The 22,029-nt window shown below is 53.5% G+C and overlaps 1 protein-coding gene across 1 annotated transcript in view; it reads left to right on the forward strand.

The window, feature by feature from the left end:
- The window catches only part of SCN4A (sodium voltage-gated channel alpha subunit 4), a 54,742-nt gene extending 34,808 nt beyond the window's left edge, over window positions 1–19,934 (forward strand). Inside the window, exons 17-27 of the mRNA XM_058820533.1 lie at window positions 718–1,149; window positions 6,508–6,637; window positions 7,328–7,482; window positions 9,729–9,902; window positions 10,551–10,673; window positions 10,896–11,174; window positions 12,883–12,936; window positions 14,396–14,533; window positions 15,052–15,156; window positions 15,850–16,120; window positions 16,903–19,934. Coding sequence (XP_058676516.1) covers window positions 718–1,149; window positions 6,508–6,637; window positions 7,328–7,482; window positions 9,729–9,902; window positions 10,551–10,673; window positions 10,896–11,174; window positions 12,883–12,936; window positions 14,396–14,533; window positions 15,052–15,156; window positions 15,850–16,120; window positions 16,903–18,092 — 3,051 coding nt within the window. The 3' untranslated portion in view covers window positions 18,093–19,934. The remainder of the gene's footprint in view (window positions 1–717; window positions 1,150–6,507; window positions 6,638–7,327; window positions 7,483–9,728; window positions 9,903–10,550; window positions 10,674–10,895; window positions 11,175–12,882; window positions 12,937–14,395; window positions 14,534–15,051; window positions 15,157–15,849; window positions 16,121–16,902) is intronic.
- The last annotated feature ends 2,095 nt before the right edge of the window (window positions 19,935–22,029 follow it).

The following is a 22,029-nucleotide window of genomic DNA, read 5'->3' on the forward strand; positions in this document are numbered from 1 at the left end:
GAAAACTTGTGACTCTCTCCAGAGTCCTGACACAGCTTGGCCCTGATTGGCCAAAGAGTGAAAACAACTCACAGCAGAATTCAATGGAACAATCACCTGTGGGTAAACAATCTCCAAACACATCCCAAAGGATGAAAATACAGGAGAAGCAAATCAGATAATTATTGTTTTCATTTTTCTCTGAGGCTTCTCAGCTTCCCCAGAGAAAAATCCTGGGCTGTCACAGACATCTTTTATGAAAAATCCTTTCCTTAGGATTTTTCCTCCTGAGAAGCTGGGAGGCCTCAGGAACAAAATGTAAACAATGGTTATCTGCTGCTGTGGAATGCAACAGGTGCATCTGTGATTGGCCCATCTTGGATGTTTCTAATTAATGGCCAATCACAGTCAGCTGGCTCGGACAGAGAATCCGAGCCACAAACCTTTGTTATCATTCTTTTCTATTCTTAGCCAGCCTTCTGATGAAATCCTTTCTTCTATTCTTTTAGTACAGTTTTAATATAATATATATCATAAAATAATAAATCAAGCCTTCTGAAACATGGAGTCACATCCTTGTCTCTTCCCTCACCCAAGAACCCCTGTGAACACCATTTCACTGGGTGAAGGGATTTTTCCAGAAAATGTGAATGCCACAGATCCCTGCAGCTGCAGAGGGAAACCCTGAGGCTCGGCATCCACTGGAGCTCAGGGCTGATGTTTGCTTTGTCCCCCCAGGTGCTAAACCTGTTCCTGGCTCTGCTGCTGAGCTCCTTCAGCGCCGACAGCCTGGCAGCATCGGACGATGACGGGGAGATGAACAACCTGCAGATCGCCATCGGCCGCATCACGCGCGGCATCGCCCTGGGCAAGGCCGCGCTGCTGGTACTGCTGCGCCGCCTCTGCAAGGGCAAGAAGGTGGCACCCGAGGAGGAGCAGGAGCCCAGCAAGAGGGACAACCCCGCACTCAACCACCTGGACACGGCCCTGGAGCCCAAGTCGGGGTACCTGGATGGCATCACGGGCAAGGAGCACATCTTCATGGACGAGCTGGAGCACATGAACTTCATCAACAACCCCAGCCTGACGGTGCAGGTCCCCATCGCCTCTGAGGAGTCCGACCTCTACGAGGAGACCAGCACCCAGTCTGACACCGAGGACACCAGCAAGGTCAGCGAGGGGGTGGGAGGGAAGGGTTTCACCCAAAACTGGGGCTGGCCCGTTCTTGCTGTGCTGCCCAAAGAGTGATGTTGGTTTGGGTCGCTTTCAGCTTTCCCACAGGGTATGGCATGGGCCACATTTGGTGTTTTCCAAGCTGGCATTTCCCAGCTGGAGGGGAGAGGAGGGTCCAAGCAGGGTTTTGGTTGGTTTGGGTCAGGCTGTGGGGTCATTGCTGATGCCAGAGGGCCCCACAGGGGCAGCACAGGGCAGTGCAAGGGTCAGAGCACCCTGTTTGGGGTTAAAGATGTCCCGGAGGAACCCGATGCCAGGAAATCTGCTGATGGCACTATCATTGGATCCACTGCTAATGCCTCATCCTGGAGGGGCCCAGATCAGATGGAGGAGCTTAGCAGGGGTGAACATGAAGCGAGGGGAGGGGGTTCCAAAGCTGAGACAGCTGAGCCTGGTCTCCAGGGCACTGCTGGGGTCCACAGGGGGACAAGAAACTTGGGAAGACCCGAGTGGACACGAAAGGGTGTGGGTGTGGTGGGAAATTACTGCTCACACCAAAGTCCTGGAGACACAGGGGGCAGCTGGAGGTGCTGAGGGGAACAGGATCAGGTGCATCAGCCTGGGAAGGGGCTTTGTTGGGCAATAGGACACCTCCGAGCAGGGATTTATCGTGACTGGATGGCAAAGGTGTTCCAGGAGCTGAGGGAACTCTGGAAAGCTCCATCCCAACCAGCCCTGCCAGGCCCAGGAGGCACCTGGGTGGGACTGCACAGGAAAGGCTGGAAAAATGAAGCAGCACTCCCAAAACTGCAGAGCCTCTCACCTCCCTCCCCTCTGCAGGCTCCTCACAGCTCAGCACGGTGACAGGGACCCAGCCTGGCACAAAATGGGGCAAGGAGAGGGGACAACCATGATTAATTAGTGTTATATGGGGCAACAGGGAGATTTCAGCATTTGGGGTGCAGAGGGGGGCAGGAGAAAAGTGAGGCTGGCCCCTTTCACTGCCAAGCCCTACAGAGGGGACAAACTTGCATGGAGCACCTTGGTCAAGGGAATGGGCCAGGGGAGTTGCTGCTCTCAGCTCCCTCAGAGTTGCCACCAGGAGGGCTGAGAGTTGGCATTTCCCCCCATATTTTTCCTACCCAACCCCAGTCCCACAGCAGCAGTGCCCAGCACACTGGGCACACTGCAGAGGTGATGCCAATGCCAGCCTGGCCATGATGGGAGGGGACACACAGGGTCCCCATGGACCTCAGCTCCCTGTCACCCCAAAGTGCTTCCCAGCAGCTAGGAAAACCTTGGGGTCCAGCCATGGGACCTGTCCTGGCACAGCTCTGGGCTTTAGGGTGTGCTCACAGAGAGCACCCACTCCAAACACTGCGTGGGAAAACTCTGGGCTCAGCAAAGGCAAAGGGCACCTCTCAACCGGTAAATAACAGTTCAGCCCATTGGGGCTATTTGGTTTGGTGCCTAAATTCAGCCAAAGTTGACTCAGGTGGGAGCCAAGGGGATGCATTAAAAACAGGGGCCCTGCCCAGGCAGGGGGAATGATGGGCTGCAATTTATCATGAAATCACAGATTGTTTGTGTTGGTGAGAGCCTCAAAGACCATGTAATTCCAATTCCCTGCCTTGGCAGGGACAGCTTTGTGACAGTGTTCATGGGGGTCTGAGGATGAGGGAAGAGACGAGGATCTGAAGGCTTGATTTATTTTATGATATATATTATATTAAAACTATACTACGAGGATAGAAGAAAGGATTTCATCAGAAGGCTGGCTAAGAATAGAATAAGAAGGAATGCTAACAAAGGTTTGTGGCTGGGACAGAGAGTCTGAGCCAGATGACTGTGATTGGCCATTAATTAGAAACAACCACATGAGACCAATCCCAGATGCACCTGTTGCATCCCGCAGCAGCAGATAACCAATGTTTACATTTTATTCCTGAGGCCTCTCATGTTCTCAGGAGAAAAAACCCTAAGGAAAGGATTTTTCATAAAACATGTTTGTGCCACACCTTCCCCTGTCCCAGGTCACTTCAAGCCCCAATGTCCAGCCTGGCCTTGGGCACTGCCAGGGATCCAGGGGCAGCCCCAGCTGCTCTGGGCACCCTGTGCCAGGGCCTGTCCACCCTCACAGGGAACAATTCCCAATTCCCAATATCCCATCCAGCCCTGCCCTCTGGCAGTGGGAGCCATTCCCTGTGTCCTGTCCCTCCATCCCTTGTCCCCAGTCCCTCTCCAGCTCTCTTGGAGCCCCTTTGGGCCCCGCAGGGGCTCTGAGCTGTTCCAGCCACTCCCCATCTCCAGGTGAGCCCCCCCAGCTCTCCCAGCCCGTGTTCACCAGGTGAAATGACAATGATTTAATTCAGCACTCGGGCGCTGAAGGGAGGGATCCCTGCGCTGTCCCGGGGCCGGTGCCGGGTGCGTTCACAGCCGGGCTCAGCTGCAGATGGAGCCAGAGCCCCGCCTGCGCCCGCTCCGCTCCCACCCCAGCAGCTGCAACCACCCCGGCAAATCCTCCCCATTTCCACAGCAGCTGCTGTGCAAGGAAAAGCTCATTTTCGGGGAAATGGCAGGGGCAGGATCATCGCAGCCACAATCGCAGCTGGTTTCTCTTGGCAGCTCAGAGCAGGGAAGAGCTGCCAGCCTGGACATCGGGGCTTGGAGCCACCTGGGACAGTGGGAGGTGTCCCTGCCATGGCAGGAGATTGGAATTACACGGTCTTTGAGACTCTCAAATTTGTGATTTCACGGTAAATCGCAGCCCATCATTCCCCCCCTGCCTGTTTTTAATGCATCCCCTGGCTCCCACCGTGTGGCTCTGCAGAATTCGTGCAGGGCTCAGGGCTCTTCCAGGGGCTCTTCCCATGGGGCTCCCACCCTGCTGGGCAGGGATTGTGTTCTGAGATGCTCCTGGCTCTGTCAGTGGGGCTGAGGGAGCTGGGCAGGGGCTCAGCCTGGAGCAAAGGAGGCTCAGGGGCCCTTGTGGCTCTGCGCAGCTCCTGACAGGAGGGGACAGCCCAGGGGCCGGGCTGTGCTCCAGGGAACAGGGACAGGAGCAGAGGGAACGGCCTCAGGCTGGGCCAGGGCAGGTTGGATTGGATATTGGGAAAATTCCTGCATGGAAAGGGGTGACCAGCTCTGGCACAGCTGCCCAGGGTGGTTTGGAGTCCCCATCCCTGGAGGGGTTTAAAAGCCCTGTGGATGTGGCACTTGGGGACAGGGGACAGTGGTGGCCTCAGCAGTGCTGGACTCGATGGTCTCACAAGGCTTTTCCAACCTGAACAATTCTGTGATTCTCAGGGCTGTGGATTGTGGGGTCAGGTGAGTGAGACTGGGACAGCCCCAGGCAGGCTGGAGATGCTGTGCCAGGTGTGGGATGGAAACTGCTCCCCAAACCTGCTGGTTCCAGGGGTGGGATGGAAATTGCCCCCCAAACCTGCTGGTTCCAGGGGTGGGATGGAAATTTCCCCCCCAGACCTGCTGGTTCCAGGTGTGGCAGGGCTCAGGAGCCCCCAGGGATGGGTTTTATCCCTGTCCCTATTCCCCAGGGGTGGGTTTTATCCCTGTCCCTATTCCCCGGGGATGGGTTTTATCCCTGTCCCTATTCCCCAGGGGTGGGTTTTATCCCTGTCCCTATTCCCCAGGGGTGGGTTTTATCCCTGTCCCTATTCCCCGGGGATGGGTTTTATCCCTGCCCCTATTCCCCGGGGGTGGGTTTTATCCCTGCCCCTATTCCCCAGGGATGGGTTTTATCCCTGTCCCTATTCCCCAGGGGTGGGTTTTATCCCTGTCCCTATTCCCCAGGGATGGGTTTTATCCCCGCCCCTATTCCCCAGGGGTGGGTTTTATCCCTGTCCCTATTCCCCAGGGGTGGGTTTTATCCCTGCCCCTATTCCCCAGGGATGGGTTTTATCCCTGTCCCTATTCCCCAGGGGTGGGTTTTATCCCTGTCCCTATTCCCCAGGGGTGGGTTTTATCCCTGTCCCCACCCAGCGGAACCAGCCCTGAGCTCCACCCACAGATCTCCTGGGCTCCCTGAGCCATCCAAGGCCCTTTTGGACCTTCCCCCACAACTCCAGGGCAGCTGCTCTGGTTTGTCCCCACCCTGACCCTCTCTAAGGCTGTCCTGGAGGGAGATGGCTCCTGTGTGTCCTTCTCTGGAGTCACAGCTGGCCTGCTCTGTACTGAGCCTCCCTAATCCCCCCAGCCCTCCTGTCCCTGCCCCCAGACTGAGGGTGGTCCCAGGGGTCCCTGAGAGCCACCAGCTGGGAGCTGGTGCCACCCCTGCTGCTGTGTCCTCTCCTGCCTGTCCCCAAAGGTCCCCACAGCCACATCTCCTCTGTGGCCCCTGACTGTGCCTCAGTTTACCCCAGGGGCTCCTCCCTGGTTTTTGGAGGATGGAGCAGCTCCTTTATGGATTTACCAAAAGCAGGAGCAGCCTGAGGGAAGGATTATCTCCTTCCCATGTAAGCCAACACCTTCCTGTGCTGGAAATACCATCCTGGACCCTCTGGTTCCTGCTGCTCCCAGGCAGGATGGACAGGGCTGGGGATCTGCTCCTTCCTCAAGTGTTGCACGAGGATCTTCTCAGAAAGCCAAAAAGAACAACAGAGGAAAAAGAGTCCCAGGGGCTTGCCAAGGCTGTCCCTTGTTATCAGCCCCTGTGGCCTTGCTGAGTGGTGTCTGGGAAGGAGCCAAGCTGAGCTGGGAGCAGGATGGAGCTGGGGAGAGGCATTTGGGATGCAGGTTTGGAACTGGAGGAGGCATTTGGGATGCAGGTTTGGAACTGGGGAGAGGAATTTGGGATGCAGGTTTGGAACTGGGGAGAGGCATTTGGGATGCAGGTTGGGAACTGGGGAGAGGAATTTGGGATGCAGGTTTGGAACTGGGGTGAACCTCGGGCTGAGGGCCCTGCAGCACGAGCTGAGCCAGAGGGAGGAGAGAGCAGAGGCTGCTTGGGTTTCTGCACGAAAGGGGGGTTGGCAGGGCAAGGCTTGGATGGGGACAAAGAGGAGGAGGAGGAGGAGGTGAGACAATCAGAATCAGCCTGAGGTGGTGGCACAGGTTGATGGGAGATGGAGCTGTGCGCTGGGAGGAAGGCTGGGATCAGGGCACCTTCTGTTCCTCTGAACCTGGATGAGAAGCAAAGCTCAGCTATCAACAATCCTCCAAGGTTTGCATCCCTGGATGATTCAACAGCTTCTGGGCTGTGTGTCCATAGAAGGGGATTCAGAGCATCCACCAAACAAGGGGCTCCCACCACCCAGGAGTCCTGCCAGGCTCTCTGGGGCATGAGGAGCATGGCTGGAGCTGGCCAGGAGCCCGGCCTGAGCTGCTGTCCCCCTGCAGAACCCCCTGAGCAGCGACAATGCCTCGTCCGTGTGCAGCACGGTGGATTACAAACCCCCTGCACCCGAGGAGGAGGAGGTGGCAGAAGAGGCTGAGGAGAGCAATGAGCCTGAGGAGTGTTTCACTGAAGGTGAGAGCAGGGCTGGAGACCCTGTGGGCATGGGAGATGGGTGTGGAGAGGGGAAAATGGGGCTGGAGGGGCCTCTGCCAACCAGTTCTTGCAGCACAGGGACCCCCAGGCTCTCTGAGCTCAGCCCCAAATCCTCCTGCAACACCCCAGAGATGATCCCCATAGAGCTCCCCTTGTGCACCTCACCTAAACCCAGCAGGATCCCTGTGACGATGTTCACAGGGGTCTGAGAATGAGGGAAGAGATGAGGATCTGACTCCATGTTTCAGAAGGCTGATTTATTATTTTATTATATATATTATATTAAAACTATACTAAAAGAATAGAAGAAAGGATTTCATCAGAAGGCTGGCTAAGAATAGAAAAAGAAAGAATGATAACAAAGGTTTGTGGCTCAGACTCTCTGTCCAAGCCAGCTGACTGTGATTGGCCATTAATTAGAAACAACCCCATGAGACCAATCACAGCTGCACCTGTTGCATTCCACAGCAGCAGATAATCAATGTTTCCATTTTGTTCCTGAGGCCTCCCAGCTTCTCAGGAGGAAAAATCCTAAGGAAAGGATTTTCCATAAAAGATGTCTGTGACAGATCCTGGTCCAACTTCCACCAGGGAGGGTTTAAAATGCCAATAAAAGCAGAAACAGTGAGAACACCCTAGCCAGGAGTGACCTCAGCCCTGTGTCCTCAGGCTGTGTGAAGAGGTTCCCCTGCCTCTATGTGGACATCACCAGTGAGAAGGGGAAGATCTGGTGGAACCTCAGGAAAACCTGCTTCCGCATCGTGGAGCACGACTGGTTCGAGACCTTCATCGTCTTCATGATCCTCCTCAGCAGTGGAGCTCTGGTAGGTGCCACCTTCCCCTGCCCGCAGGGCTCTGCAGCAGCTTCCCAGCCTGGGGGAGCCCAGGGAGGGTTGTAGGATTGATGGGGTAGGATGGTCGGGATGGACAGAGATGAGAGATCTCTGCAGCCAGGTGTTGGAACTTGTGGTTTATTGCAAAGGGCCTGGGTGCGGGGCCCTGCTGGGAGCTGCCAAACACAGCTCAGAGCAGGCTGAGAGAAGAGAGGGGGAGAGAGGATGAGAGGGTGAGAGAGTAAAAGGGTAAGAGAGCGAGGTTCCCATTCCAATACAATAAACCTTCTTCTGTGCTGAATTTTCTGATTCTCACTAACCAATCCAGTACAAGATACAAATCCTATAGCATTCACATGCAGCCTATAAGAATCATTACATTACCATCCTGTGTTACATTTTAAACCCTAAAAACTCCTCTTTGGCCCCTTCTGCCAAGCTGTAGGGTCTGCTCTGACCCTTGGGCCTGTCTGCAAGCAGAGGGTGTTGTTCCATCAAAAGGGGATCACCTTCAGCTGGCCACACCATTGTTTTCCAGTTGTTCAGTAACTGAGGGATCTCAAAGCTTGCTTTCATTTCAATCTCACTTATAGTTTCCATATTCTCAAAATCTTTTGCCAGACAATAATATTTATAAAGATTTCCTGTTTCATCTTCCCCGACAGAGGGTGTTATATTTACCTCTTCAAGCCGGGTCTAATAAACTCTTGGACACCCAAGATATCTCAGCTACCCTTGGAGGCATAAAAATCGGCAGAATGGCTTCTGTGGCAGTGCTGGAAATAAAAATGTTTTATAAAAAGCAAAATAACAAACAGAAAAATCAAGCCCAGTGCCAGACATTCTTGCTCTTAGTAAAACACTTTACAAAAGCCAGGCTCTGGGCATCTCCTGTGCCCAATAATCCAGCTGTGGGCAGATGTTTGATTTCAAACCCCATTTGGCTCAGCTCTAACACCTTCCAGGAGCCCTGGTCACCCTCCCCAGCATTCCTGGACCATCATCCACAGGCTGTGGTCCATGGCTCAAGGGGATCCACTGCCCACAGCCACCACTGCTGCTCTTGATGCCAACTATGAACCATCTGAACCATTTATGGAGCTTCATGTGGTTCCTCATTTCACCACCTCCATCATCAGCTGTCAGGAGGTGCTTGACAAACAGTTCATATTTTTTATTCTGCTGTTCAGCACCTCCATCAGTGCCTGGTGCCCCCTCTCAGAACCTGGGTGTTCTTTTAAAACAACCTAATTCATTACCAGTGTTTGCCTGGTGCTCTTCTCTGAGTGTTTGGGCTGGATTTAACCCAGGAAATACAAATATCTCTGCAGGTTTGGAGGTGAAGAGAGAGGGAAGGAGAACAGAGGGACTGAGAGGCTTTTCAGACACACTTTACATGTCTGCAGCTCGCTCTGAGGTGGTTTGGGGATGTCTGAGGTTGTAGCTGGTGCAGGAATTGAAAGCTGTGCTACCCCAGCTGTGCAGCACCTGGTCACCACACCCCTACCTCCAGTGCTTACTCAACACGTGGGTGTGGCACTCAGGGCATTTTCAAAATTCCCAAAGCATCCCAAGGTGTGGGTTGGTATCCTGGCTTTGAGCTGAGACACCTGGGAGCAGGATGCAGCTGGACCTTGGCTTCAGTGAAGCTCTGCTTTGGGGCCAACCCCACAAAGCCAAGCAGGAGCTGGACCCCAGGGGATCAGCTCCTCATGGACCAGCCATCCTTGGGCTCCAGCTTCCTGAGCCCTGGAAAGCAGGGCTGGGATCAGGGGACCTTCTGTTCCTCTGAACCTGGATGAGAAGCAAAGCTCAACAATGCTCCAAGGTTTGCATCCCTGGATGATTCAACAGCTTCTGGGCTGTGTATCCATGGGAGAGGAAGGCAGGGAGATGCCGCAAAGGTGTGCTCTGGGATGCCACAGGTACCATGGCAGGATGGGACTCCCTGCCACAGAGCTCCCTGAGGTCCCACAGAAGGATGGGACTGTCACAGAGCTCCATGGGGTCCCACAGAAGGATGGGGCTGTCACAGAGCTCTGGGGGTCCCATGGAAAGATGGGACTGTCACAGAGCTCCATGGGGTCCTACAGAAGGATGGGGCTGTCACTGAGCTCTGTAGGGTCCTGTGGAAGGATGGGACTGTCATGGAGCCCTGTGGAAGGATGTTGCTGTCACAGACTCCATGGGGTCCCACAGAAGGATGTGGCTGTCACAGAGCTCCGTGCCCCTTGCAGGCTTTTGAGGACATCTACATCGAGCAGCGCAAGGTGATCCGCACCATCCTGGAATACGCAGACAAGGTCTTCTCCTACATCTTTGTCATCGAGATGCTGCTCAAGTGGGTGGCCTATGGCTTCAAGGTGTACTTCACCAATGCCTGGTGCTGGCTGGATTTCCTCATCGTGGATGTACGTGATGTGCAGGGCTTTGGGGGCTGCTGTAAATGAACCCAGATTGTATTTTAGAGGATAGAAGGGTGGCTCTGGAATGAGGGCTAATAGCATTACTTGGAATAATGGTCCCCCACAAGATGGAACACTTCATTGGTTGCAGGAACCTTTCAAACCGTTGTGTCTTACACCCAAGCCAAGAACAGGCCCAGCAGTTCCACCAGGCCCAGCAGTTCCACCAGGCCCAGCAGAGCTGTGAAGGGACACAGGGTCTCCCAAATGGTCCATGACAGAGCAATCTGTCCTTTCTGTGCCTCACATCAATTCCAACCTCACACTCAAGAGGTATCATCCTGCCCCTGGATCCCTGGAAGTGCCCAAGGCCAGGCTGGACAGGGCTTGAAGCAGCCTGGGATTGTGGGAGGTGTCCCTGTCCATGGCAGGGGTGACACTGGGTGGGCTTTAAGGTCCCTTCCAACCCAAATTATTTTGGGATTCTGTGACCCTTGAGGTGTCTGGTCACCAGGAACCCCAAGGACTCAATGTCTCTGTCCCAGGGCTAGAGGATGCTCACCAACCTGAGGGACTGGGGAGAGAGGGAAGGGCAGGAGCTGCAGCTGTGTTTGCACCTGAGGTGCTGCTGATCACTTGGGCTGCTCCTTCCAGGTGTCCCTGGTCAGCCTGACAGCAAACTGGCTGGGATACTCCGAGCTGGGAGCCATCAAATCCCTGCGGACACTGAGGGCTCTGCGACCCCTGCGTGCTCTGTCCCGCTTCGAGGGCATGAGGGTGAGTGTGTCCCCGTGTGCTGCCGGCCCTGACAGAGACATGAGAGCCCTCAGCAGTCCTCCACATCATGAATGGTTTTCAGGGGCTCCAGACTGGTGGGATCAATGCTAAGGTACCTTTGGTCCAGTCTGACCTCACTCAGTGCTGCTGGGGAGGGCGACGTTGGGCATGGGGACATGAAGGTCCCTTCCAGGTCCCCCAAGGTCTTTTCTGTCCTTGCAGGTGGTGGTGAACGCCCTGGTGGGTGCCATCCCCTCCATCATGAACGTCCTGCTGGTCTGCCTCATCTTCTGGCTGATCTTCAGCATCATGGGGGTGAACCTATTTGCAGGGAAGTACTACAGGTGTGTCAACACCACCACCGGGGAGCTCTTCGAGATCGACGTGGTCAACAACAAGAGCGACTGCATGGCCCTGCTCCACACCAACGAGGTCAGATGGGTCAATGTCAAGGTCAACTTCGACAACGTGGGCCTGGGATACCTGTCCCTGCTGCAGGTGGTACGTCATGACATCGGGTGTCACCATCCAGGATGTGTGGAGCAGGGCAGTGGGATGAGCATCAGGGCTGGTGTGGGATGGGGTTTCTTAGCTGCTTCTTAGCTCCAAAGCTGATTTTTAACACAAAAAAAAAAAAAAAAAAAAAAAAAAAAAAAAGCCCTTAGGAAAGGAGGGAAACTCCTAGCCAAGAGGAAAAGGGATGGGGTAGAAGATGAGGAAGGTTTCACCAGGGAACTGCTGCACCCATCTGCAGCACCAAGGCTGACACTGCAGAGCAGCCTCTGCCCAGCACAGGGTGGTTTTTAACACCAAAAAGCCCCTTAGGAAAGCAGGGAAACTCTTAGCCTAGAGGAAAAGGGACAGGGTAAAAGATGGGGAAAGTTTCATCAGGGAGCTGCTGCAGATGGATGCAGCAGCACCAAGGCTGGCACTTAAAAACAGCCCAGCATGGGCTGGTTTTTAACACCAAAGAAGCCTTAGGAAAGGAGGGAAACTCCTAGCCTAGAGGAAAAGGGACAGGGTAGATTATGGAAGGGAAAAGTTTCACCAGGGATCTGCTGCACCCATCAGTAGCAGCACCAAGGCTGGCACTGCAGAGCAGCCCCTGCCCAGCATACTGGTTTTTAACACCAAAAAGCCCCTTAGGAAAGGAGGGAAACTCCTAGCCTAGAGGAAAAGGGATGGGGTAGAAGGTGGGGAAGGTTTCACCAGGGAGCTGCTGCACCCATCTGCAGCACCAAGGCTGACACTGCAGAGCAGCCCCTGCCCAGCACGGGGTGCAGGAGTCAGGAGGGGAGGCTCTGGTACCCCTGCAGCCCTTTGGAAAGTTCACTCTGCTCCAGCCATGGGTTGTGGGGCCGTGCGTGGGGCGGGTGACGACTGGAAAAAGGACACACGTGTCCCCTGGGGTTCCACTGAACTCCCCACAGCTGGGCCAGGCAGCAAAGGGGAACTGCTCCCCACAGCTTTGATAAAAATATAGATGTGGGCTCCATTATTGGGCAGGCTGGGGCTACTCCCATCAGATCCAGGGGAACTGGTGGCTGCAGAATCGGAAAACAACCCCAGCTGATGACTCTGCTTCTAAATTCAGCTTCCTCTTCAGCCTTGTTGTTCCATCAGATTCAGGAAACAAAATGTGCAGACATTTTGTTTAACAAATCAGCAGCCAAAGGCTGTAAGAGATGCAGGGGAGACCCTGTAAAAGACTTGGTGTGGTCCCCCCACCGTGCTGGGATGGGAATTCAGCAGAAGCAGAGGCAGGATGTGGAACTCAGGGCTATGGAGGCGGCACAGTTTGGGACTGGAAAGGAGTCAGCTGGCCCTGGCACAGCTCTGCCTTTGGGAAAATGACTTCTAAGTCAAGAGCAGAAGGGAGAAAAGAGTCAATTACTTCTTTTCTCTGCCTTGTTTGCAGTGGTGTTTTGGAAAGTCACTGGTAGCCTCCGCCCCAGAATAGTCCGTGTATATTCCTGGGAATTTCCATATTTCTGGGACATTTTTCTTGTGGATTCAACATCCATTCCTCTCCTGCCATTCCCACAGAGAAGCCAGATTGCTCTGAGCTAAACCCCAGACATGCCCCCACCACCTTCCCTTTGTTCCCAGCCACAAACAACTCCCAGAAAATACATTCTCCACTGCCACAGAATCACAGAATCCTTTGTACTGGAAAAGACCCCAGGTCTGACCATTCCTGTTCCCACAGGCAACCTTCAAAGGCTGGATGGACATCATGTATGCAGCCGTGGATTCCCGTGAGGTGAGGGACACACAGGGCTGGCTCCAGGCTGGATTCCCCTTGGCACACTGGGAACAGGAGCCCAGAGCTGAGGCTGGGATGGATCCTTGGCTACAGCATCACCTCTGGCTCTGCCTTGTGGTGCTGCATCCCACCCGTGACTTCAGCCAGGACATGAAGGCTACAGGGTGGAGAAACCCCCAAAATGTATCAGATCATGGAATCCCAGCATGGCTTGTGTTGGAAGTGACCCTAAAGCCCACCCAGTGCCTCCCCCTGACATGGGCAGGGACACCTTGCACTATCCCAGGGTGCTCCAGGCTCTGTCCAACCCAGCCTTGGACACCTGGGCAGCCACAACATCTCCCTGCTGAAGTGTACAGCCTCAAAGAGGGCAGCCATGTGTCCCTGTGTCACCCCTGTCATTGTCACCTGCAGCCTGGCCCCACACTGGGCTCCCACCCCACCCCACAGCTGGGGCTGAGTCTGCTCCACTCAGCTTCAGTTCCAGGGGCCAAAATCCCCTGATATTATATTATATTATATTATATTATATTATATTATATTATACCCCCACTGCTCCAATCTGGAGGGCTCGTTCTTCTGCCTGCTGTGACATGGTGTCCTCTGGGACCCCTCCAGCTGGGAATGTTCATCCCATCCTGGAGAAAATACCTGGCTTGCCTTGAGCAATCAGTGGGTTATGAGAATAGAGCAGCCAGCATTCAGCCATGGGGTTCAAAGAGTTATTAAAAAACCCCAAGTGTTTGAAGAGTGACATGCAAAGGCTGTTCCTACTGTGACCCACCCCCCAAAAGTGTCCTCACAGCAGAAGGGGTTTCCTACTGTTCTCCAATGACACTGGGGGTCACCCCACACACCTAAAGGAGTGATTTTCATTGCCCTTTTTGTAGCTCCCTTTCATCACCTTCTGAAAATCCCTCAGGCCTCTGCCCCACCTGGGGCAAAGCTGGTTTGGGAGAAAAACCTCCCTGTTCTGCCCAGAGCTTTCCTCAAAAATGGGGGAAGCCAATGGGGTCACCTTGGGGTGTCTCTGGTCAAACACAGAGTGGAATTAAGGGATGCTCCTTGGGATGAGGAGCATTGTCCAAGGATGTTGGGCCTGTCACCCAGCTGTGCTGGTGTGACAAATTAATCCACTTTTCCTTTCCCCTCTCAGATATATTTCAGCCCTTGGAATGCTGATTATAGGGAAGAAACTCATCTGCTCATTAATATCACTGCAAAGGACATCCTTTCCCATTGCCCAGCCCATGCTGTGGGGCAGCATGTCCTTGTCCCTCAGTCAGTGTCACAGGGATGTCCTTTCCTGGGGCTGCTCCCATTGGGAACACACAGCCAAAAGTTTTGAAGCAGCCACGCCCTGGCTCTGTCCAAACGCCACAAACCCCTGTCTGGGGGCTTGGGGACACCTTTTTGGGACAAGGTCAGCCTCACATTTCCCATCTCTCCTGGCCAGATTGAAGAGCAGCCACAGTACGAGATCAACCTCTACATGTACATTTACTTCGTCATCTTCATCATCTTCGGGGCCTTCTTCACCCTGAACCTCTTCATCGGCGTCATCATCGACAACTTCAACCAGCAGAAGAAAAAGATGAGTATTTCCTGGCTCCTGAGGGGCTGCTCTGGGCTGCAGGGGGCCAGCACAGCAGCGGGGTGGTGGGACTGGGATGGATCCCAGGATTCTTATCCATTAGTGGTGTCCTGCACTGGGCAAACAGCACGTGGAGCTTTGTGTCCTGGTCACAGCAGTTACAGAGGACTTCATTTATGGGTGCAGAGGGAGGAAGCAAAGGGAGGCTGGGCCATCACTTGCCTGGGCCATCACTTTTATTTTCTTTTCCCAACCTGGATCATTTTCCCATGCATGAGGTTGAGACTCAACTTCTCCTTCCAAGCCAGTAGGTCAGGACTGCCCGCCCAGAGCAGGGGAGGAGGGTGGGCAGGGCCAAGCACACTGGTGGTGCTGAGCAGGCACTGCAGGACACAGAGAGGATGCCTTGCTCCCAGCAGGATCTCTGGGGCTGGAGACACTTGGTGGGGAGGGACAGGGTCAGACACACTTGGTGGGAAGAGAATTCCCAAGACTAACAGTGGTGATTCCCTTTATACTTTGGAGGCAAAGACATCTTCATGACAGAAGAGCAGAAGAAATACTACAATGCCATGAAGAAGCTGGGCTCCAAGAAACCCCAGAAGCCCATCCCCAGGCCAGCGGTACGTTGGGCTCATCCTCCTGGAGGGCAGCACACAGGGAACACTTCAAGCCACCAGCTGTCCCTAAGGGAACAAAAAGGGTCCAGGGAAGATCATTTGCCCCATTGTTGTTCTTCTGACAGGACCTGGCCAAGAGCTGGGGCTTCAGAAGAGGCTGACATCATGCCACCTCCTTTGGGTCTGCCCTTTATCCCTTGGTCTGCTGGCAAGGGCAGTGATGGGGTTTCTTTTGCAGGAATTTGGGTTTTTTTCCTGGTTTGCCTCTCAGCTCCTCTCTGGCTCTCTCTCCTCTCAGGGAAAGCTCAGCTTTCAATGCCCCAGAAGGGACCCTGGTCCAGCCAAAACATTCTCAGTTGTGATTTGGGTTTTGCAGCCCTGCACAAGGGAGGTCCTTCCCACGTGTTAATTTGTGCCCTATTAGCTGTGGGTGTCATTAGCAAGTGGCTGTGCCCTTTGCCCACTCCTCCTGGCTGTGGCGTTCCCAGATGTGCTCCATCCTGAGAGGTGCTGGGAATCCTCCCCCCATAACTTTGGGGGCTGTGAGAGCCATGCTGGCCACAGCCCTGAGGTTTCCCACACCTGTAAATATGGTTCCTTCTTCTCTTTCTGCTGTGCTTTTGTTTTGCTGTGTCTGTCCTGTGTCCCCACCTCTTCTCTGGTGCTCCATCGTCGCCCTTGTGTCCCTCACTGCAGAACAAAATCCAAGGGAAGGTGTTTGACTTCGTTACCAAGCAAGTGTTTGACATCACCATCATGATCCTGATCTGCCTGAACATGGTGACCATGATGGTGGAAACAGATGACCAGAGCGAGCTCAAAACCTCTGTCCTCTACAAGATAAACTTGGTCTTCATCGTCATCTTCACCGGCGAGTGCGTGCTCAAGATGTTCGCCCTGCGCCACTACTTCTTCACTGTGGGCTGGAACATCTTTGACTTTGTGGTGGTGATCCTCTCCATCCTTGGTGAGTCCTGCTGCTCCCACCAGTCCCTCAGGGATCCCACAGGACAGTGATGGGTGGAAGTGGTCTCACCAGTTTACACCCACCGGCCTGTCACTGGACCCTGCTTGCACCCATCCTTTGAGCATGGCCAAGCCAGCAGGACCCTGGGACATGACAGATGTGAGGCCATTCCAGGCTGGCAGAGGGGCTAGGGATATCTCTGCTCCTCCCCATCATTGTAATGGGCCCCAGCCAGGTAATAATTAGTATAGACTTTAATATTCACAGAAAGTTGATTAATAATAATCTTTATTAAGAAACTTATTGTTCTTATAGATAGTTACGATACAGTTGGACTTAATTGGTCCTCTAATTCAAACACCATCATTATTGGCTAGTTAAGGAACCACCCTTTGGTAAACAAATCTCCATAACATATTCTACATGTTCACAACACCAGGTGCAGCAAGTTAAGATAAGAATTGTTTCTTATTCTTTTCTTTGATCTCAAAGCCTTTTCCCAGAATGATGCCTGGGAAAGTTGTGTTTCTCTCTGTGGCCAGAGAGCTGCTGCCACACTCCTTGCTGTTATTTCCCTTGATGTTCTCTTTCTCTGAAACAGAGCAGCCAGAGTTTAACCCTTGGGTCTGTGCCCAGAGGTTCTTTTTTAATGTTTTCCCTGTCACGGGAGGAGCCATTGGGGTGGCCTCACCTCTCTGTGTCTGCCCAGGTGTAGCCAAGCATCTCCCCTTCACCTCCCATTGGTGGCACATCAAACTCATCTGCCCTTCATCCGTCCACAGGTATCGTCCTCTCAGACATCATTGAGAAGTACTTTGTGTCCCCCACGCTCTTCAGGGTGATCCGGCTGGCGAGGATCGGGCGCGTGCTGCGGCTGATCCGAGGAGCCAAAGGCATCCGCACGCTCCTCTTTGCGCTGATGATGTCCCTGCCCGCCCTGTTCAACATCGGCCTCCTGCTCTTCCTCGTCATGTTCATCTACTCCATCTTCGGCATGTCCAACTTCGCCTACGTCAAGAAGGAGTCGGGGATCGATGACATCTTCAACTTCGAAACCTTCGGGAACAGCATCATCTGCCTCTTCCAGATCACCACGTCAGCGGGATGGGATGGGCTCCTCAACCCCATCCTCAACAGCGGCCCCCCGGACTGCGACCCCGAGCTGGAGAACCCCGGGAGCTCGGTGAAGGGAGACTGTGGGAACCCCGCCATTGGCATCTTCTTCTTCTGCAGCTACATCATCATCTCCTTCCTCATCGTGGTGAACATGTACATCGCCATCATCCTGGAGAACTTCAGCGTGGCCACAGAGGAGAGCAGCGAGCCCCTCTGCGAAGATGATTTTGAAATGTTTTATGAAACTTGGGAGAAGTTCGACCCTGACGCCACGCAGTTCATCGCCTACAGCACCTTGTCTGACTTTGTGGACACCTTGCAGGAGCCACTTCGAGTTCCCAAGCCCAACAAGATCAAACTCATCACCATGGATCTACCAATGGTTGCTGGGGACAAAATCCACTGCCTAGACATCCTCTTTGCCCTGACTAAGGAAGTGCTGGGAGACTCGGGCGAGATGGATGCCCTGAAGGCCACTATGGAGGAGAAGTTCATGGCTGCCAACCCCTCGAAGGTTTCCTATGAGCCCATCACCACCACCCTGAAGAGGAAGCACGAGGAGGTGTGTGCTACCAGGATCCAGAGGGCGTTCCGGAGGTACCTCCTGCGGCGCTCGGTCAAGCAGGCCTCCTACATGTACAGGCACAGCCAGGACACGCTGGGCGAGGACGCGCCCGAGAAGGAAGGGCTGATCGCCACCAAAATGCAGGAGATGTATGGGAACTCTGGGACAGATGTGGAGACAGCCCCTGCCCTGGGCCTCAAGCCCATTCCCAGCTCAGAGACGCCCCAGGATGCTCCTGAGGAAGCACAGGTTTGGCATAAGGAACACGTGGTGAAAGAGTCGCTGGTGTAACCATGAGGAGGTTCCACCTCTGGCCCAGCCTGAAGAGACTTCATTTGTATCTCCTGTTCAAAGCTCTTCCATGCACAGATCTCTAGATCTTAGATATTGAGCTAATTTCAGACATTTCAAGCAACCACCTTGAATTTCAAAGCAGGATCTCCTCCTGATCCTGGGTTTTACAGCCCACTGCACTTGCAAAAGAGTTAAATTCTTTTTCCTATGAGAACTCAAATGTGAAATCTGTTGTCGGTGAAAGAGAAACAAGTTAGTTTTGAAATCATCTCATCACGGTAACGATGGTTTTCAGGCGTGAACAGAGAGTATGGTTGTCCTTTCACTTAAAGTAATTATTTATTAATGTTATTTCACAATTAAGAGATTTTCCTGTATTTTATTCTTCCAGAGTGCAGCCAAGCAACCAGTAAAGATGAGCCAAGTGAAATAATATTAAGAATAATTACGGAAAACAGAAGATTTTGTGAACAAAAATCTCCAAAGTCTTAAAGCAGCACCTTTCTTTTGAACCTCTGAATAAGCTTGATGATTATTTTTTGTTAATTACAAGAGAAAGTGCAATTATGTCTTAAAAATTGGTTTGCAAAGCCAAAGCAAAGCATCTGCAAATTTGTTCTCAGGGTTAAATATCAGGTTTTCAAAGTCTCTGAATATGCATTGAAAGCAGGAATCATTCAGATCTCTGTAGGACGAATGTAAACACTATTTATAGTCAGTATTTTTACTGTGTTTTCCCATTTCCATCCAGGTTTTGTGGCAGGAAAGCAATGGGCAAAGATAGGATTTGGAAAAAGTCCTCCAAGAATCCCCAGTCCCCGGGACAAAACTCTCCAGGGTTTTCTTCCTAGCCCTGTTGCAAGAGGAACCGTCCCACTGGAGTGCTCTTGGTTGGCATTCCAAATGTCCTCTTCGTTCGTGTTAATTAATGAGATGTACCCCCAGGGATCAGAGCAGATGTTTGAATGATCCTTTCCATCAGCTGCCTTAGGGATCCCCGAAATCCCACCCAAGCCCCAGGTGGCTGCATGGAATAAACGATCCCATCGGGGTGTGAATCCCAAAATCCTCAGGCAGAGCATCCTTCCCTGGGCTGGGGCTGCAGAGAGGCCCTGGTGGCACGTTCTGGATGGGCCAGGCAGGTCCTCACCAGGAAACCTCCAGGCAGAGGAGCGTTTTCCCAGGGGGAAAAGGGATTTGCTGCTCTTTACACAGGTGAGCAAAAATGAAAGTAAATCAAGGAAAATCACCCAGGCACAGCTGTGGCTGCCCTGGGGCCCTGGAAGTGTCCAAAGCCAGGTTGAATGGAGCTTGGAGCACCCTGGGACAGTGGAAGGTGTCCCTGCCCACGGCAGGAGTGGCATTGGACGAGCTTTGAGGTCCTTTCAACCCAAACCATCCTGTGATTCTGTGAAAAATGGGCAAAAGGCCCCGAGTTCACCTCTGACCACCTTCTGCCTTCAAAAGGGGAAAAATCCCTCTTGAGATCAAAACAAACATGAACCAAAACCTCTTCCAGTTCAAGCAAGGCTGTTCCTGTAGCCAAAAACTCTGATTTTTTGTACTCTGATTATTCTCTTCTCTTCCTGGGCTGCTTTGGGCGCTGCCACCCCAGGTGCCCCACGGCCAGGCTGGCCGGGAGCGGTGCTGAGCCACTTTTCATGGCCAGCATTTCCATGGGAAGCATCCCTGGCACGGCAGCCCCCGCCCGGCCCGCAGTTCACAATCGATGCTGCTTCTACGTTTGTGTCGTCGGGGATGGGGAAATGCCCCAGAGCAGGGTTTGTGTGAGCTAAAGCCGTTTTTCTTTGTACATTTCTTACAATAAACAACTGTAAATGATCTGTTATTATGGTACCAAGTTTGTTGGGGCATCTTGAGGGGGGGATATATTTTTGTAGTACAGAGCTTTAACACACTTTGTTGATGAGGACCCACAGTATAATTGAGAAATCAATATTTATCTGCTCGTAGAGATTGTATTCTTTTTTAAAGGAGCTGTACCCCCTTTAAATTGCCTTTAATTCCCTTCACTAGGTTTCCTTGGAGAAGAATTAAGAGGGAACTTAGATTTGTTTCACAAGCAACACCTTCCAACACCCCTGTGCTGGGAGGGGTGAACACCCCTTCCCTTGGCTCCCTGTGCTCAGCCAACCTCAGCAGGACCTGGGGGTCTCATCCTGCACAGGAACCTCCAGGTTGTCCCCTGGGACCTCCAGCCCAGCTCCCAGAGCTTCTGCTCATGATCCCATCCCCTGGAGCCCTCGGTGCTCACCGGGAGCCACAGGAGACGCTGCTGTGGGCTCCACCAAGGACAGAGGAGGGTTTGGAGGCATGGGGATGTGGGACCCTCCCCGTGGGGCCACCAGGTTCCCCTGCAATCCCTGTCATGCTGTGAGCACAGGGGTGACTGAGCCTCCCAGTGCATTTTCAGGGGTGCCAGGGAGCCCTTGGGCAGCACAGATTTGGCCACTGTCACTGCAAACCCTCTTCAGTTTGTGCCCCACTCCTGCTTTTACCTCCCAGGGCTTTCCCTGGCACCTCCAGCAGCCCAGCTTCCATCTGCAGCCCCACAACCCCATAAAAACCCCTCCAGTGCCTGCCAAGCATGTGGGCATCCCTTTCCCTTTGCTCTGCTGGGATATCAGGGCCAGGCTCTGCTCTTCCACCCAGACCAGGGGTAATGGCAGCAGGGACTTGGCAGCACTGCCCTGTATACAGAACCAGGAGAAGGCAACTGTCCCATCATCATGCCCTTATGGAGCCAGTTTTTCTCTGGAAAATTTTATTTTTTGCTTCCTGTCCCTTTGCATGCAAAGTCAGGCTGGGGCTGGTACCCAGCACCCATCAGATGCTCGGAACTGGCAAAATCCCCAGCCAGGCTGCAGAAGATGAAGGTTTGGGGAGGCCCCAGGCAGTGGCACCAGGCCCTGGGGACCAACAGGACTGGCAGAAGTACCCAGAGGTGTTTTTCACTGGAGTTACAGTTCAGTGCTCACCCAACGAGCAACAACGGGGGGGCAGAGCCTGGGGGAAATGCTCCTGCAGCAGAGCTCACCTCAGGGTCCTGCTGATCTTCCCTGGGCCTGGCTGTGCCAAAGGTCTCATGGAGAAGGATCTTGGAAGTGGAGAAGGGTGGGCATGGCTGGTACCCAAATGACTTCTTGTTTTGGCCATTTCCCCATCTCATCATCTCCCTAGAAGGGCTCAAAAAACGTGGATGTGGCACTTGAGGACATGGGTTAGTGGTGATCATGGTAGTCTGCTCATCCTAAAGGTCTTTTCAAACCATGATGATTTTGTGACTGACTCATGCTTCTATGATTTTACATTTCTGGACTCCCTGGGATGTGGGAATGAGAGCTGAGGAACTCATCCCACAACGAGCAACCCCACAAACACCCCCAATTCTTATCCCATTCCTGCTGCAGCTCTTGGCTTCTGGGCCACCATCAATCCCTGCCCATCCCCTTCAGAGCCAAACACCCTGGGGGGATCTGTGGAGCTGGGGGGCAGCCCTGGGGGTCACTCCCATCCTGTCCTGCCCCCAGAGATGTGACCAGGCAGCACCAATCCCATTCCCTGGGCACATCCTGTGCTCAGCCAGGTTTGGCACCTCCTGCTTTGCAGATGGGCTCATCCCCAGCTCTGCTGCAGGGCCAGTTCTGGCCACCCCCAGGGAATATGGGCACCACAGGGAGCCAGCAGGGGACACCAGGGTGGACAGTGCCCTGGGACAGGGAGATGGACAATGCCCAAGGACAGGGAGATGGATGTAGCCAAAGGACATGAGGATGGATAATGCCAAGGGACAGGAGGGTGGATGAAGCCCAGGGACAAGAAGAGGGAGAATGCCCAGGGACAAGAGGATGCAATGCCCAGAGACACAAGGATAGATAATGCCCAGGGTCAGGAGGGTGGACAATGCTGAGGG

Source organism: Ammospiza caudacuta, chromosome 27, assembly GCF_027887145.1.
Source record: "Ammospiza caudacuta isolate bAmmCau1 chromosome 27, bAmmCau1.pri, whole genome shotgun sequence".
Taxonomy (NCBI): domain Eukaryota; kingdom Metazoa; phylum Chordata; class Aves; order Passeriformes; family Passerellidae; genus Ammospiza; species Ammospiza caudacuta.